We start from the raw sequence: 16,788 nt of genomic DNA on the forward strand, positions 1-16,788 counted from the left end.
TTTCTCCATTACAATTTTCATATTCCCCTTTCTGTGTAGTGATGGGAGGGAAGACAAACTAGCAGCATTAGAAGAAAAAAGGATTTATATACATGCTACAGGATACGGAACGAAAACCACAGCCAGATATTTTTCTGATCTTAACAAGGACTTTCCTCTGAAATATCAAGCCCAGATAACATATTCTCTAATCCACCCACATTCTTCCTTCCACTTTTAGTGCTATTGGTAGATTTAACTCCTGGGTATTTTAAGAACACTTGTTAAGCGTTCAAGCTACAATATACAAACCCCCTTTCAAAAGCGAGTAAACGAAGCCCTTAGAATTCTGAATTTGATTTACACTTATCCCCTCTTCACAGGAGTCTTCTCATCCACCCTTGCAGAATGGAGCAGCAGAGTGGCCAAAGTGGATGGATTAATCTGTCTGAGGTATTTTAGTTTAACAAACAGGCTTATAAAAAGGTTTTGCGCAAGCTGATCAGTAGGTAGAATGGGGGAGGGTATAAACATCCAGTAGTGAAACTCTTCACTATGGCCCAGATGCTTTCAATAACCGAAATCAGGTACTTGCAATACCTACTACAGTATAGTCTAAATCTTAGTTTTTGTATCCCCTTCCTTGTATTCCAGGGTACAAAGCAGTCTCAAATTTGCATCAGTATAACTCAAATTCCTGCTTGTTTGCAATAATTCACAATAATATATTTGAAAATGGCCACTTCCTTATCACCCAGTTCCTACACAGCCCCACATCACCTTGTTAAAAGTATTTTCTGCTTAAGGTTAAGAGGCTTTTGTTCCCACCACCATCTGGATAGACAGGTAAGCTCTGCAGGAGAGGCCACAGAACATGGATTGAGTAGGACATTACAGAGCCATGCAATGAGAAGGACTCACCACACACGCAACAGGAAGCACCATCTCTACCCCTATGCTGTTCAAAGGCCGTTGATTGTTGCTGACTGAACTATTACTTACTCCATTACAGATCTGCACAGCAACGTATAGTACAGGGAAGATTGTGGAAAGAAATTTGCCCTGACGCCTCCTGGCTTACCACTCATTTCATTTTTCATGGATTTTTGGTTCAGACAGCCACATGATACATCTGTGCTCTGCAACGTCATATTTATCTCTTAAGAGAAGGAGACACAAAATGTTTGGCTGCTCCAGCTCCCATCACCTGACCTGTCTCTTGTTCTCCCAACCTGCGCATCCTCTTCACACTTGGAGCATGCACACGCGCCCATACAAACACACAGCAACTACCAGAAGTTTTGAAGAGTTATCGCTTTTTCACCCAATGTTGAATCATGTACAGTGAACTGAAAAAATCTACATTCATTACGACAGGATTAGCGAGCATGGGGTCGGGGGGTGAACTCCTGCCAAGCACAGGAAACAATTTAGATACAAGTAAAAGACCTGGTATCAAAGGCCTTTTTTTTTTTTTTTTTTAGCCCTCACCAGGAAAATTTTTCATCTCTCATACAGGACTGGGAGAGGTTGAAAGGATTTCTGCTTATGCAATGTGTATTAAAAATTATGGAATTGTACAGATTTCTACGTTGTCCTTTTTGAGGGCGCTGGGCCTTCTGATCAGGTCATTAGTGGAGACTGAAATGTCACTGCTGAGTTCCAGCACCACTCCCTCCTCTAGCTCAGTAGCTGCCGAATCTCCTTGTGCATGTGACACAGGAAGTCCACATATGAAGCCCCCCCACTCAGGCTCTTGTCCTCCACTAGAAAGTGTTTGAACAGCATTTCCAGCTTATCTTCTTGCTTCACAATTATTAACTACAAAAAAAAAAAACCAAGAACAAAACCAACAGTGAGTAATTAGCAAAATTAATGTTCTTGGAAAAAAAGAGCAAAAAGCTGAATAGCTCCAAAATCCAAAGATAGATTACCAGAATCACAGCATATATGGCTTACGTGCTTTGAATTCTGTAACTAAGCTGGGTTAAGTCTCAATCCTTTCTAAATAGAAGGAAAATACCACGTATGTGGTTTGTGCAGTAGTATATTATAATAGGTCTGAAAAATTTTAGTTTTAGAACTATGGTAAGCACAGAACTCCAAAACTAGTAACAAAATTTTTTTTCAGATCCTTGAAAACTTTATGTTTAAATCACATTTATGAGGTTAGGAAGAATAAGTTCAGCATTGCAGCATTACCAGGCATCACCTGCTCTGCTAAGAGAGAAGGGGATTTAAAGCTACGAATGGGGGACAACATTTTTACCTTCATGTAGCGGGATCTCTGCACTTGAAGCATGTCAACAATAGATCGTACTTTCTTTGAAAAGGGGTTTTCCAAGACAGGCAGGGTACTCTGGAATGAAAGATATCCAATCCCCATTAGTCATGCTAAGTAGAGCAACATTAAACAAAACAAGTTTTGTCATATTACATAAGGGTAGAGATACATCTACCCCCACTAACATACTATCTCTTTGACCTCAACTAGTTAAAAGAGAATATAACATGATACCAGAATTAAAGGTCAATTATTTGTTCCATTTACATATCGACTGTTCTCTTCACCATCAGTGGAGATGTGGCTTGTCAAATAAAGCTAGGCAAAAGCATGCCCGACATGCCCAGTACATTTCCAGTATAGTTTCACATACCTGTGCTGCTCTTGTTCCTAGTATGAAAAATTAACACTATTTTCTCAACTTGCTTTCTCATTGTTTTAAGTTTTAGACGACTATCACAGACACTAGCTCCCGCATTGCCATCCAGCTCACCAAGGCGTTGCTAATCTGACTGAAGGACGACACTCCAAAGAGGTTCTGGATCAGGCCTTGCTGCACGTTGACTCCCACCCACACAAAGATGTTCAGCCCATTTTCCAGCAGGTATATGTCACCCTTGGAAAGACGTTCCTCTGAGTTCCGGATTGCTGCTGGCAAGGAGTCACTGTCAACATCTGCTTTGGTCTGTTTTAGAGTGAAATAAAAAATAAAATAAAATAAAGGTTATAAAACAAGAACATCTTATGAAGCCTTGAATATTTCTGCTTCTAACACCCCAATGGTTTTCTCATTTCTACAACTTATAAAACTGCAATAGCTGTTACTGAAGTATCATCTTCTTTAGCTTAGTTTTCTTACTGAATGTGACACAGAAGCAGATCAGACTCTTGGTCAGTGAAAGAGAACGTAAGGCTGCTGAGAAATTATTCTGTAGTTCCAATATTGCCTCCTGGAGTAGGAATGTAATTAGTTGTTAGTGTTATTCCAACAACTATGGTACTGAAAAGTCAGAATAGTACGTGGAGTTGCCCTGCAATGATGAAAATTACAACATGAAGTTATAAGAAGCTTTAGGACTTCTAAAAGGGTCAAAAGTGTTTTCTTTGCCCCTAGTCACATGCTAACAGCTCAGGAAAAAAAATCCCCCAGCAAATTCACAAGATACAGTAATGCATCTATCACTGAGTGAAATTAAGTGAAGTATCCCAACAGATGGCAGATCCCAAATCCTTCTCAAATCGCTTTCCTTTGCTAAAATATAAATGCCAGTCCTTATGATAAGTCAAGACAATAGCAAGCCTCAAGTGGTAAGAATATCCTGAATTACTCACCAGGGGCAGAAGCCTGGGATAAAAGAAAACATTTGTTTCTGCAACATCCATGGATGTGACTAACTGACGAATGTAGGCACGGTCATCCGTTGTGACCTCCGGACCAGGCTGAAGGACATCACTCTTCAACACACAATTCAAGTACACAGGAAGCAGTTTCATGCATTCAGGGAGAATCAGCTACAAGTCACAAGCAGAGAGAAGTTGGTCAGCTGTCTTGCTGAATAAGCTTATGTTTGACAAAATGAGGCTTGCATGAACCAACAAAGTGTGGTACAGCTGTGAGGAGTGAAAGCTGATAGTCTAATTATATCATGGATTTGCAAAAATAACATAAAACTTTTCCCTGGACCAGGCAGTGCTTCCTGGTCTCCAGACAGATGTCCAAGAAGCCATTCTCAACTATAGTTTTACTTGCAGTCTCTCTACTTCCTTGAGTCTTCTCTTTGCAAATTTCTACTGAGCAAAGCTTTTTTTTTTTTTTTTGAGTAGGTTAAGTAGGAAGAAGCTCTCATCACCTTTTAATATCCGAGCCTGTGATTCAAGTGAAAGCATTGGAGCTTACCTGGCCAGCAGAAGAGGGACTAGCACAGTTCTTTCGATAGCAAGCTAGGATCTGGGCACACTGGTTGATCAGTGCATCTCGTACAGTCTTTACTGGACTACCCAGAACTCCACGATATGCTGCACAGAAAGAGGAAAGAAATGGATGGCTGTCAAGTGATTGCTCATGAACAGTAAAAAACCCAACACTACTTCCACAAAGTAAATCTAACCAACTATTGTTTATGAAAGTATTTTTTCCCTCCCCTTCAAAGTTGTGAGAAAGAGATGATACATTCCTATTGAAGATCTGAAGAAGCTCCTTTACTCCATTTTATTTTTCTTCAATATATATCTTCTATACATTCTTCAACTCTTTATCTCCCATTTAAAATACACTTAGTCATACTTGAAAGCAAGGGGTACTATAAAAACTCCTTTTATAGCCTGGCCATCTTTCTTTAATGGATTGTTTCTTACATTTTAATGGCAATAAACATACACAACTCTAAATCTCTGCTGGATTTGTAGGCTTTTACTGCAAACTAGAAAGGTAAATAGGGTGCGATAGTATGATATTTAACCCAAATCTATGAGCAAAGGCCACCATTTCCTATTCCCGGAGCAAAATTCTGGAACAGTTAAAGAATGAACTAAAACAGTCCAAAAATAAATACAAAGATGAATTCAGACAGCTGTCAATACAAACCTCTATTAAAAAAATATAGACAAGAATTTGTATGAAGGAGAAGCCTACACCCTCTATCTGTACCTCTTGTCCTAAGCAACAACACTATCATCACAGCTTTATGCTCTTTCCCATAAATGACTGAAGTATCAGGATTCCCACCTGACATTTGATGCAAAGAGAATAAACAGGTGTCATTGGATGACAACAGGCATATTAACAGCAGTTAAAGGTTGCAATTCTTGTTAGCGTATTTACCCTTACCATATTTAGCCAAGTAATTAATGAGCGTGTCTGTCTCACAGTTTCGATAGAGGTCGGCAAGCTGTGTGCAACAGTTTAAGGAGAGGTTGTGAATGCGGAGTCGTCGCTGTCCTGCGCAACTTGTATATAACAGAGCACACTGTAGGAGACAAAAATGCCAGGATATAGAAAAATGAGGTCCTGCTACAATAAGAAAGGCAGGGTTTGAATATACCTCATTAAAAACTAGGACTCAAATGCCTAAACAAATAAGATCATTATGTAGAAGTCTTGCATGATAAGCTAAAAGCATATGCTAAGAATCAGGGTCAATGAAAGATAACAAGCAGCAATGGTAGCAGTTTGTATTAAGGAAACTGATCTTGGAAAGTAGATTGTAGATTGAAGCAGTTTAGGTCACCCTGAGAACAAAAACGCTGAAAAGTTAAGGGTATAAGTAAGGGGCAAAAAGAAAGAACGAACAGTTCCTTGAAGGAGTGTCTAATAATTCAGTTCAGAACGACCTCATCCTCTTCTGCAACTGGCACTCTCCCCAGTTGAGATTTGGTTCCCCCCTAACACAGTTTTGCTGACAATTCTAAACCGTCAACTCACTTCTTTCTCCTAGAAAGCCTATCCCCTCACCTGAAGGAGTGCACCACTGTCTTCACTCAGTTTGTCATCATGCTTGAATTCCACTGTGATTGTTTTATCACAGTCCAAACCTGCCATCTCTACATCAGTTGTGTTGCTCATATAGAAAGCTCCAAAAAAGTCAGTTGCTCGAATACCTAAAAAAGAAAAAAACCCAATATGAACCACGATTTTCAACAGAATAACAAGACAGACAGCCTTTGGAGCCCTGAAAACCCCATCATCGGTAACACTAAGTTATCTTGACAGATTCCAGCAGGGATCTTTGCTCAGTCTCAACAAAAGTCTTAGAATTTCAAAGCTTTAGCAGAGCTTTTTGCATAGCCTAGTCTCAAGATGTTTTAAATTAGGGAAAAATCTGTTACTTCTCATATGACATGCTTGAAGTGGTCAATTTGTTAAGACTCATTTGTGCTAACACCCACCTGTGCTTGTGCGCACTCTCATTACAGCATCAAATCCCACTTCCTTCTGGACATCTCTTCTCAAGTCATTCAGGAACCTATCCTGGTCTGTCTCCAGCTAGAACACAACCAATAATTCAAGTTTCATACTCCCATAAATCAGAGTTGCTTCATAAACCACAAAGTAATTTAAAACCAGATACTATCTCCTGCAGTCTTACTCTAAAAATCAGCCATCATACAGGGCTCAGTGCCCTGCTAATAAAATATTGTGCCAAAAGGTAACAGCAGAGCTTTTCTTGTTGTTGTTTTTGTTATTAACAGAGACATTTTGTGTAAAGACATAAAGCTAACAAAATAATTTTGGTGAAAATCTTGACATTTAAGTAGCAATTTATTTCCAAAGAAGTACTTGTTCACTATGGCTCACACCATGAAAAAGAACTCTTAACTAAACAATAATTCTTATTTAGATCAAATACCAGTCTGAGTCAATGTCGCTCTTACCTGGAAATACGCATACTTATAAATGGAGCCTCCCGTCTGGTAAGTTACTACACCTAGTGTCGCCACATCCAAATATTGGTTTGGGAATAGGAACAGATCCACACAGCAGCCCTGGGCCACACAGTCCTTGGCCAAGTTGTTGTAAAAGGTTGTCTGCGGTTGAAACAAAGTCTAAGAAAGGAAGTCAGAGATGAGATCAGAAGTTCGTGCTAAGAAAAGTGAGATCCAGTTTATAATCCCAGTTAATACGCTTTTATATTTTAAGTTTCTTTTCAGGGAAATTAGAATCATATAAATTCTTCCTGACCCTGCCTTTGAAGAACTGTTGAATATTACAAAAATTACTACACATCTCGCTTTAATTGTAAGTTCAGCACATTTACTTTAACCCAGCTACGGTATTTTATTCTGTATAAGAATCTAGATCTACCTCTTCTTGTTCTCATACCAGAGCTGTCCTTATGATGTCAAGTCTACACAGCTCTGCTTCAGAACAGAAGATAAAAGTGCAATGTTAAAAGATATTAGCTGGGATGGTTACATTACGTGCTACCCTTATAATTTTTTTAATGTTGCTTCAGAGTTATTTTATCTCATGAAAAGTATTATATAGACCTATAATTTAAGCATCATGCAAGTCATTATTACCTTCTCCTTATCTGTGTTGATCAGTTTCTTATCATCCCTGTTCTTTAACTTCCCTGGGGCCTCTGCGATGGGCAGAGAGGTGTGGAAAATGAAGAGCTTGCCAGCACACTCAGCTGCCTGCAGGAAAGCGAGTGCAGAAGTACAGGTTAGAAATATTTATAAAAATTGTAAGGGAAACTATGATTCAAGAACAAGCATTCAAGCATCTTCATTATTTCACTTTATGTCAGGAAGGCACTCTATCAGACACACAGGCTCAGTGATCACTTGGTGACTTCAGTGGTATCCAACACAGGGAGCACAGCTTACTGGTCAGTTTCGGAAAAGCAAGTTTCAGTTCTACTGGAGTGTGCTAGTTCCATGGCAGGGAGAAAAGGACTGGCTCCAAGAAGACACAGAGCAGTAAGCAGGACTCAGCTACAAAAGGTTTTGTGCAAATGTGTTTCTGATTTGCACAAATCTGATTTGCAGCTACTGAGTTTGTGGAAAAGGAAGAGTCACAGAGATGGCAAAGGATTTTGTAATCTAAGCTTCAACAGACCATTAATTTTAAATCAATAACCTATGTCAACACTAGCCAATGTTTAGTAGGTTATTTTCTCTGACACATGCAGTATGTAAACAATCAATTAGTAATTTATATTATTTCTTGATTGAACAATTGTCATGGAAACTGAGTTTAAGAGAGACTTCTAAGGAGTTACATGACAGACAAATAGAGCTCTATGAACAGTTTTGGATGGAATCATACAGGCAATCAATTTGATCAGTATATACAAGTTGGAGTTAAATCATGCATGTAATGATCTGGATGAAGTACTGGAATGGCAAAACTTTAGGAAGGGTTTACTTGGTTAGCACATTGTTGTGGGCAACTTCAACAAATTGCATTCTCTCTTTTTATTTAAGATTATACCAGAGCTTTAAGCATGGAATTAGAAAGACATCACATTACACAGCTCCTCAATGAGACACGACAGACTTCAGCACTTGGTTTTAATGTTGGAGGGTCTTTTTTTTTTTTGTAAGTTCTATAAACTGTTCAAAGCAAAACCCAGCCAGGTCACTGAGATTAAGTCACATGTCTTGTACTTCGAGCAAAAATTATTAAAAAAAATTGGATAGAGAACAGATAGCTAGCTACATATAACCAGAGGTACATGCACTTGAAGAATAAGCCACGTACTCTCTACATGTAGCACATCTACCACAAGGAGACTTAAGAAAAGCTTTAGAATTGTTATCTTTAGAATTAGTGTGTGTTAGCACAATATGAACTTCAGAGTATTCAGTCTGAACACAGTTTGCCATGACAATGCGTTTACTAACCTTCAGCGCCTCCAGCCCTGCTTGAATCACAGGTGCAAAAACAGTTTCTGTTTCTCTTGTGTCTGCAAACATTTCTGGAATCTGATCCAGCAAACTAGCAAAGAACAAGAAAAAGCAGGAATTCAAGATTCCATTTAATTGGAAAAGCCACACAGTTGCAGTTGATGACCTATGAGATTGAGGTGGTTTAAACAAAAGTCCCTAATGTGTCTGTAAATCTGCATAATTTTTACAGTATTTGGCATCTCATCATTTATCTGTGAAAAAAAAGATGCTTTGTCATTCTTCATTGGCTTCTCTCATCCATACCCTCAGTGCTTGCTGTATAGCTTCAACTGATGCCTACTCCAACAGCTCTTCTGTATTTCTGCTCTTTTAATATATTCCAATATATACTGGTAAGTAAACTCTTAGGAAAGACTAGTGACTCTTGGCCTCTCTTTGCCAAGCATCCTGTGTACTATTCAAAGATTAATAGGTTTAATCCACAGTTTTGTATTTATGCTTGTTAATGCACTACAAAACAGGCTAGAAATTTTCTTTAAAAACATGCGATGCCAGGTCTAGTTCCCAAAACATAGTTAGCTACACACTATAGTTAATTACAGTTCAAGTATTGTGTTAAATAGTTTGCCAAAACTTTGCTAATTTCTCTTTCTCTTCTTCTAGATTTTGTCCTCTCTATTCCACTCAATTTTCTCCACAGAACCAAAATTAGACACCACTGTTGCCTCAGTTCACAGTTATTTAGGCAGTTGCCTTAAAGACAGTGATTCAGTATTCTTACGACTTCCACTCTGCATCATTCTGGTTGCGTTTTGTTTTGTTTTTTCACAGAAATGCCCTTCTGCGCTAAATCCCCTTATATGCACCCTCTGCCAAGATGGACTACGAGCCAAATATACCCTTACTCCCTGAATTTTCCCATTCTACTTTGCCAGCTTAATCTCAAAGAGTATAGGAAGTTAAAATACATGGAGTGACTTCTAGGTGAACAACGTGACAAATAAGCACACAATGCTTGAATCTACCAAACAAGAAGTTTGCTACACATGTTGTAAATCAATTTCTATTACCTGGCAATAACTGTCCTGGACTCATTCACATTCACCAGAAAACCATCAAGGAGTGGCACAAACATATCTGCCACATCTGAGACAACCATCATTTGTGGCTGGGCCAGTGAGCTCTTCACATTGTAGAAATGTAACACTTTGTTGTAGGTGACAAAGCCTACTCGAATGGCTGATTCTTCCATGTTGCCTTCCCTGTAAGAGACATACTTGCCTTCACATCTAAGTAGATAGTGAAATCATTACACAGAACCCAACACAAAAAGGGGTAAGGGTTTATTTTCACCTAGAAAGTACCCAGAAAGATATTCTGCTTGGACTTGTTCTGAAGAAAAGCTTGATAGGATTATCAAATAATATTTTAATTTCTAGCTTTTTTTAAAGGGAAAAAGTGACAGTTTCCCCCATTTTGACTGGCTACAGCAGTACACAATATACCTACCTGGGCAGATAATCTAGGAGTGACTTTAACTCTTCACATACTAGCCTCACTAAGCCACTCTTCACAGCATTGTAGGACACATCAATCATGAAAATGAAAGCAGGTGGACTGGGAAACTTGTTATTCTGTGGAAGAGAGGGAAGAAGTCACATTATGGCCATGTAATGCAGCCCACATAACAGCTCTGTAACACAGACAAATGAATGCTGGTCAAAACTCTAATAGCTTTCATGTACTTTTCTACTCATGAGCACTAATTGTTTCTTCAGATCATTCCCCCATCCCTGCCCAACTAACATGCATGTAAGCACACTGTACTTGAAACAGACTGGTATTACATGCCCTAGACCAATTTTGCCATTGCTCAGTGAAGAACAGGCTAGTCACAACTATATCATCCACATACATGACTAGGCCCGCTAGGGAGAGTAGACAGGGAAGTTTTCTACTAGTTCTCAAGACTCTGGAATCTGACCAGACTTGTTATAGGTGATTTCATCAATATAAAGCAAAAGATTTTCCTCTCCGTGAACTGCAACCTTTCCCTTCTACTTAAATATCAGGTTCACTTCGGGAAAGAAAAAGTTGTTTCAGTCAACAGTTTTCTGAAATCTATAGGTCATACTGGAAGGAGCACACAGAACAAAAGCAAAACAAGAACTTTCAAGAAAGCTGGGAAGAACGCATCTCATTTGATTTAAATATGCTTCTTATGCTGTTAGAAGCAAGATAATTGGTTTTTCCCTTAACTCAAAGTAAAGCTGAGGCATCAGAAGGTAACCAGTATAAAGTTGCAACATTTAGGCATTTATTTTCCGATCATTTATTTCAGCAGGGATATAGGTTGCTTTAATAAACACCTTGCACATGTTTTTCCTATTCCTTAGAAGTTAATTGTTATTTAAATCTTTAATTTAAAAGTGTGACAATATATATTTCCACACTATTCTTGTGTTTTTAACCACTATTTGAAATTTAAGTTCAATAGGTAAAGTCTGTCTTAGGCAACAGGTGGCACATTGCATAGTTACTATTGTACTTTCCTTGAATCTCTCCTACATTCTCCTTCTGCCCCAAGGACTACTGCAAAAGAGTCCCTCCTGCAGAATTGCTAAGGTAACAGGAGTTATAGCTGCTTATATAGCTCCAGAAGAGAATGACAGAGGCAGCTGTAACAAAATTATATTATGTCATGTGTAATCAAGACTTCCTCTACTTTGGGAAGTAAGCAGACAAGCACATTATCTTACACAATGAAGTGGGTTGGATTATCTCTGCCAGCTAGAAAGCAGCTAGAAAGTAATTCTTACTTTTAGGAAAATAAGCTTTTTATTTAAAAGCAAAACAAAATACAGTAATAAACACATACTACTGTACCTTGCAATAGTCAACTGTTGCTAGAAACTCGTAAGACCCCAGTGATAACTCAGGTCGATCATAGAAGTCTACTCGCTTTCCAGTATGATCCAAATGCTGGAAGTAGTGAGGTGGCACTGGGAAAGGAAAAAACATTAAGTTTAGTGATGCGCCCATGATAAACACTGTGACTAGAGAGCTAACATGACAACAGCTGTTTCAAATAAAACTCCAGGAAAACTAGCTAGCACTCTGTGCTAGCATGCAAGTATTACTAAAAATATTCATGCAATTTAAGAGCATCCTTAAAGCCAAGGAATACAGACAAACTGCTTCCAGTTTGTCTTATGCATCAGGTGGCACACTGTATAGTCACTATTGTACTTTTCCTGAATCTCCTTTACATTCTCATTTTATGTTTCATATCAGAAATGTCACTACAACACGCTCGTAGGATTCTTCCGAAGGATTTAGTCCAAAGGAAAAATACAACAATCTTGTAGAAGTAGTAACAAATTACTTACAATAGAGTTTGAGGCAAACTACAGGCTACAACATTACTGACTCAATTCAGGCTTACCAAATGATTGAGGTCCTTAATTTGCTATGAGTTAGCTTTTTCCTTCCCTTCCCATGCTGCACAAGAGTAAAGCCTTCTAGGCACTCTCAGGTGCAGAGACTGCCATAAGCCTTTTGTCAGAAAAGACAGTGGATTGTAAAGCATTAAGGAGGAGGAACCAAAAGTGTAACCACATGCCCAGTGCCCAGTACTTTTGTGCAGGTACCAGGCACCGGAAGGTAAATCAGGAGTTAAGCTAAGTTTTCACCTATAAAAGTCAGCTGCAGAAACAAAGAAAGCATTTCCCTTGTGCCCCAAGAACTACCACAACAGAGAGTCCCTCCTGCAGAATTGCTAGGGTGACAAAACATATTCCAGCTATAGATGCCTATATAGCTCCAGGGGAGAATAAAATGAGATTATCTGTAATGATAGTATTCACCACCTTTAAATTATTCTTAACATTCAAAGTTTCAACAGTTCAAAAGAAAACAAAGTGACATCATTACGACTATATATATAAAAGCACCTATCGCTCTTCTCTTCTCCAAGTACACATCAGTACAAGCTACAAATCTGACTGTTTTTGCAGAGAAAACAGAAATTATTTTCAAGTATTAGGTAAAACTACATTATATTTTCACAGCATTGCTTTCATCAGCAGTCTCTGAGCATCCCTCTCTTTTCTGCCCCTGCTCAGTTGTTACAGGTACAGTCCATTCATACAGCTGCTGAGTGAGCAGGGACAGGGAATGCATGCAGGCTGAAAATCACCAGCCAAAAAAATTTTTTAAAGTTGGCCATTTCGTCAGCTTCCCATTCTGGTTTGTACAAACAGTTGTACAGCATAACTGAGGCGATAAGAACAAACAGCCCATTAAAAGCCATCAGTGCTACCAAATTAAAACACTCAAAACATCAACGTAAGGTTTATTGTACCTTACATTCCACCGTGGCTTCAAAACAGATCTATGGATGTCATGCTATGAGCTGCACATAGTGACTTCTGCTTAAAAGGAAGCATGTTTTATATTAATTTAGAAGAGCAACTAAGATTGAACACTCCTATTCAGCTGTAGGAGATTTAGTTGCAATCTCATCTCTAAGCAGTGTTTAAATAGGCTTTGTGAGCAAAAAAAAAAAAATCCTAACTCATGCTACTGACTAGATGTATCTCAGTCTGCCATAGAAAAATGTAAGTTTGAAATACCCTAAGAAAATAGCATAAATAATTTTTCAAACCACCATACATTATGCTACAAGTACCTCATGTTAAAAATTTGGTACAATAATACTGCAATGCATAAGCACCTACTTAATTTTAACAGAATTTCAGAACTGAGCACTGAACATGTTTTATAACAATTTTTTTTACATGACTAAACACACATTAAAGCACAGTATACATTATAAATGATCATAACACGATAAAGATTTATTTACTTGCATCTTGTTCAAAGATCACTCCAATAGAGCCTAGAGACAGATTTCCAGAAGAAACCTTACCCTCAGTGACACAGCTGCAGAAACAACACTGGAACCTCCTTCCACCCTCAATGAATTGCATAAAAGGGCACATGTAAGCCTTGCACCTATTACATCGGACAGGACCAGATTCTCCATGGTCTACCAAGTAAGGAAGGGTCTGCAGAAGCAGGGGAAAAAAAAGAAAAGAAAGGTCACATGATGACGAGGAAGAAGTGACCACACACTGCAGAGCTTAAAACTATCTCCCTGTACACTGCATAGGATTTAACACTTTGGCAGCTGTGGAGAAAGTGCAGGGGGTGGGGGAAGCCTGAACAAGTATTTCATAAATGCTTTTCAACAGAAGCTCTAGCACAGCAGTTTTTTGTGGGCTGCAGTCATTAATGGACTATCCCACTTAGACACAGACAAGTACTTCTGCATGGTGCTGCACTACCTTATATAGTAGTATATACTTGAGAAGTATATGCTTGAGAAGCATGAGCTCTAGCAGCTCTAGCAGGAGGACCACACTGCACAGCACAGATGTATCCCGAGTGAACACAAAAGATTGAAGCCATGCAAAGAATGGCTCTGATAACCTCATGGGAGTGAGCATACAATTTACATTTCACCACAGGTTGGGTGTTTTAAAAGCAACTCTTCACCTCTTATATTTTTCCCTTGTAAAAAGCAAGCTTTTTGACAAAATAGAAGCCAGTCATTGCATTCCATATATTCAAGAACATAGAGCATCCAGACTATCTTAAAAAATTTCAGCTGATAAGACTTATTTTTTAAGTCCACCATGAAATACATTATATCCATAAGTTCTGCTTGTCTTGACCCCATTGTATAGCAAGTCCACAAAACTGTTATGTAGTGATACCGTTTTTGAACTATTACTGATAATATATTCTTTTTGCAGCCAAACCAGAATAAGATGCTTGGCAACTTCTGCAGCTTCTCAACCTCAGAATGAGCAGGATGCACTTTAAAATTATGCAGCTACAAGCTTCATTCATAGTTCAAAGCACCTTTCATAACTAAGAATCTAGCTCAAAAGAAAGTTTAACTACTTACTTTTAAATTTTCTGACACTAAAGATGTCCAGTCTTAATTCTCTCAGCCACCCTAAACCTCTGATCATGTTTAAGAGACAACATATTCATTGAGTAGGAGTTGAGCAAACGCTCCAGTCACTTTCTTCCTCTTCATGCCACAGATGTGTCACCTCTCTCATTCAATCCCACTAATCATTTATTGACAATACAATAGTTTTGCGGCCAGCGTTTCTCAGCTCCTATTGCCTAGGCTGACCTCCTCAGAGGAAACAAAATTTCAAGTTTTCTGACTGCCAGGCAATGTTGGTATTATACTTCCACACAATAAGCTTTTTTCCTCAGCCTCTCCCCCAATAACATGCATGCAAACAAACTACAAGGGTGCTGTAAACATGCAGTGCTACACATAACTTGTCACTAACCACTTACTCCCAGAAGGCACAGAGATACTTCCTTCTGAAGCCTCAAGCTTTGCTTTCTGAACTGTGCATTAACACAGGGCAAAGGTCCTGTATCTGGCAACCAGGTGCTGAATTTTTACATATTCTAGATTTATCTGAATGCTGTATTTTCATGAGACGTTTATCCTCTCATTACTGATATGTTAAGCTTTAGCCCTGTTTACAGTCTTACTGCTCTGAACAGCTGAGCCTTCATCTGTTGGAAGGGCCCCTCCACAGGGACTTTGCCCTTGCCATAACGAACTTTCCAATGCTAGAAGCTGACCAGTCTTCAGGGCTATTTTCCAATCCTAGCCATGTTTTTTCTGGATGTCACAAGTGTTTGTTCAAAGCATAAACACACCAGGAGACCTAACAACTAGTTGTTTGTAAAGCTGCTCTAAAAATGTGCAGCTCCACAAGCCTCCAGGTTTCTCACACAAGATAACATTCTCCTGTTGTGCTCCTTTTAAACTCCAGCCACAATACAGCAATACAGGAATTAACTTCACAACTTGGTTTTATCACAAACCAATTTTCAAAATCCAAACCATAGTTTAGGAACATGAATGAAATGCAACAGGAAAAAAACACCCTTAAAAGGATGAGGATATTCCTTTCCTCAGCAGACGCTAAAGTTAACTTTAACAGGGCACAGAATACTGCAGACATATGTATTCAAATAACAAGCATATTTGTCTTTATGTCACTGCTTCAAGCAGGCTAATACTACACAGTAGCCAAAGTATTTAGAATACTTTATAACATTTCTAGCTCTGTAATATTCTCGAAGCTTTCATGTTCTCAGCAACAAGACTGAGTGGGTAAAAACCAGACAGAGTGGGTCACATTACACCTAGAAGGAAATAAGTGCTGCACAGAGCAAGGGCAGAAATACAAGTGCAGCTCAGCAGTGCCCAGTACTTAGTCTTGTGCTGTCACCCCACGCAGTGCTATGCATGTACATGCACATTAGACAGCTTAACCAGTGCTGCTTGATACATTCTCATCCAATTCCACAACTTGACATCCTAGAAAAGACTTAACATCACCATTTAAATACTTTAGGCCAAGAAAGAAATTGAGATCAACTGGAAGCGTACGCATTTGTGACCATCCTAGTACTTTGGTCATTTGGTCATAGTGCTTCACAGTTACTGCAAAAAAGTTGAAATTATCACGGCGATCAAAATACTAAATGTTTTGAACACAACGTTCTTCTGCCTTACAGATCTCTACCACACGCTTGTGGAAGAATCAATGCTTAACTAGTCTTCATTACCTAAACATTCCTTCTCAATGTATCTGCTAAATGTTGACATCTAATAGCATTCTCCTGACGACTTCAGAGTGCATACAGTGCATATGTAACTCTGCACATGGTTCTCACCTCCTCTGGGGGCAGAGTAGCCAGCGGTTTTATGACAGCAGCTAGGGGAACTTGGGACTGTTTGGCCATATCTGAGGTGCAGGGAATATTGTAAGATGTGCATCTTATGTAGCGGGGGCTTGCGTTACCTGAGGAACAAAGAAAAAATCTCCACAAATTTCAGTACAAGTTAAGTTTACATTCAAGAACAGAAACAAAGATACCTTCAGCTGTGTTGTTAAGCCACAGAGACTAAGAGCTTATCTAAACAATCAATTAATTTCAATCTATGCAAAACTTGAATCCCAAACAAAGTGCCTCTTTATGATTAACTATGCATAATAAAAGCCCTTAACTGAAAACAAATAAATTTGACTCCACATCAACTTAAACCTCTAAAAAGGCAT

The 16,788-nt window shown here is 38.8% G+C and overlaps 1 protein-coding gene across 2 annotated transcripts in view; it reads right to left on the reverse strand.

The window, feature by feature from the left end:
- Nucleotides 1-1,302: 1,302 nt before the first annotated feature.
- The window catches only part of SEC24C (SEC24 family member C), a 29,359-nt gene continuing 13,873 nt past the window's right edge, over nt 1,303-16,788 (reverse strand). For both annotated transcript variants that reach the window (XM_009578516.1, XM_009578517.1), the window contains 16 exons: nt 16,403-16,530; nt 13,548-13,686; nt 11,504-11,619; nt 10,127-10,251; nt 9,688-9,879; nt 8,612-8,705; nt 7,283-7,399; nt 6,635-6,805; nt 6,149-6,245; nt 5,715-5,860; nt 5,091-5,229; nt 4,161-4,279; nt 3,596-3,775; nt 2,757-2,948; nt 2,249-2,338; nt 1,303-1,800 (listed from right to left, as the gene is read on the reverse strand). In XM_009578516.1, coding sequence (XP_009576811.1) covers nt 1,660-1,800; nt 2,249-2,338; nt 2,757-2,948; nt 3,596-3,775; nt 4,161-4,279; nt 5,091-5,229; nt 5,715-5,860; nt 6,149-6,245; nt 6,635-6,805; nt 7,283-7,399; nt 8,612-8,705; nt 9,688-9,879; nt 10,127-10,251; nt 11,504-11,619; nt 13,548-13,686; nt 16,403-16,530 — 2,186 coding nt within the window. In that variant the 3' untranslated portion in view covers nt 1,303-1,659. The remainder of the gene's footprint in view (nt 1,801-2,248; nt 2,339-2,756; nt 2,949-3,595; nt 3,776-4,160; nt 4,280-5,090; nt 5,230-5,714; nt 5,861-6,148; nt 6,246-6,634; nt 6,806-7,282; nt 7,400-8,611; nt 8,706-9,687; nt 9,880-10,126; nt 10,252-11,503; nt 11,620-13,547; nt 13,687-16,402; nt 16,531-16,788) is intronic.

The sequence above is a fragment of the Fulmarus glacialis genome, unplaced genomic scaffold, assembly GCF_000690835.1.
Source record: "Fulmarus glacialis isolate BGI_N327 unplaced genomic scaffold, ASM69083v1 scaffold38545, whole genome shotgun sequence".
NCBI lineage: Eukaryota > Metazoa > Chordata > Aves > Procellariiformes > Procellariidae > Fulmarus > Fulmarus glacialis.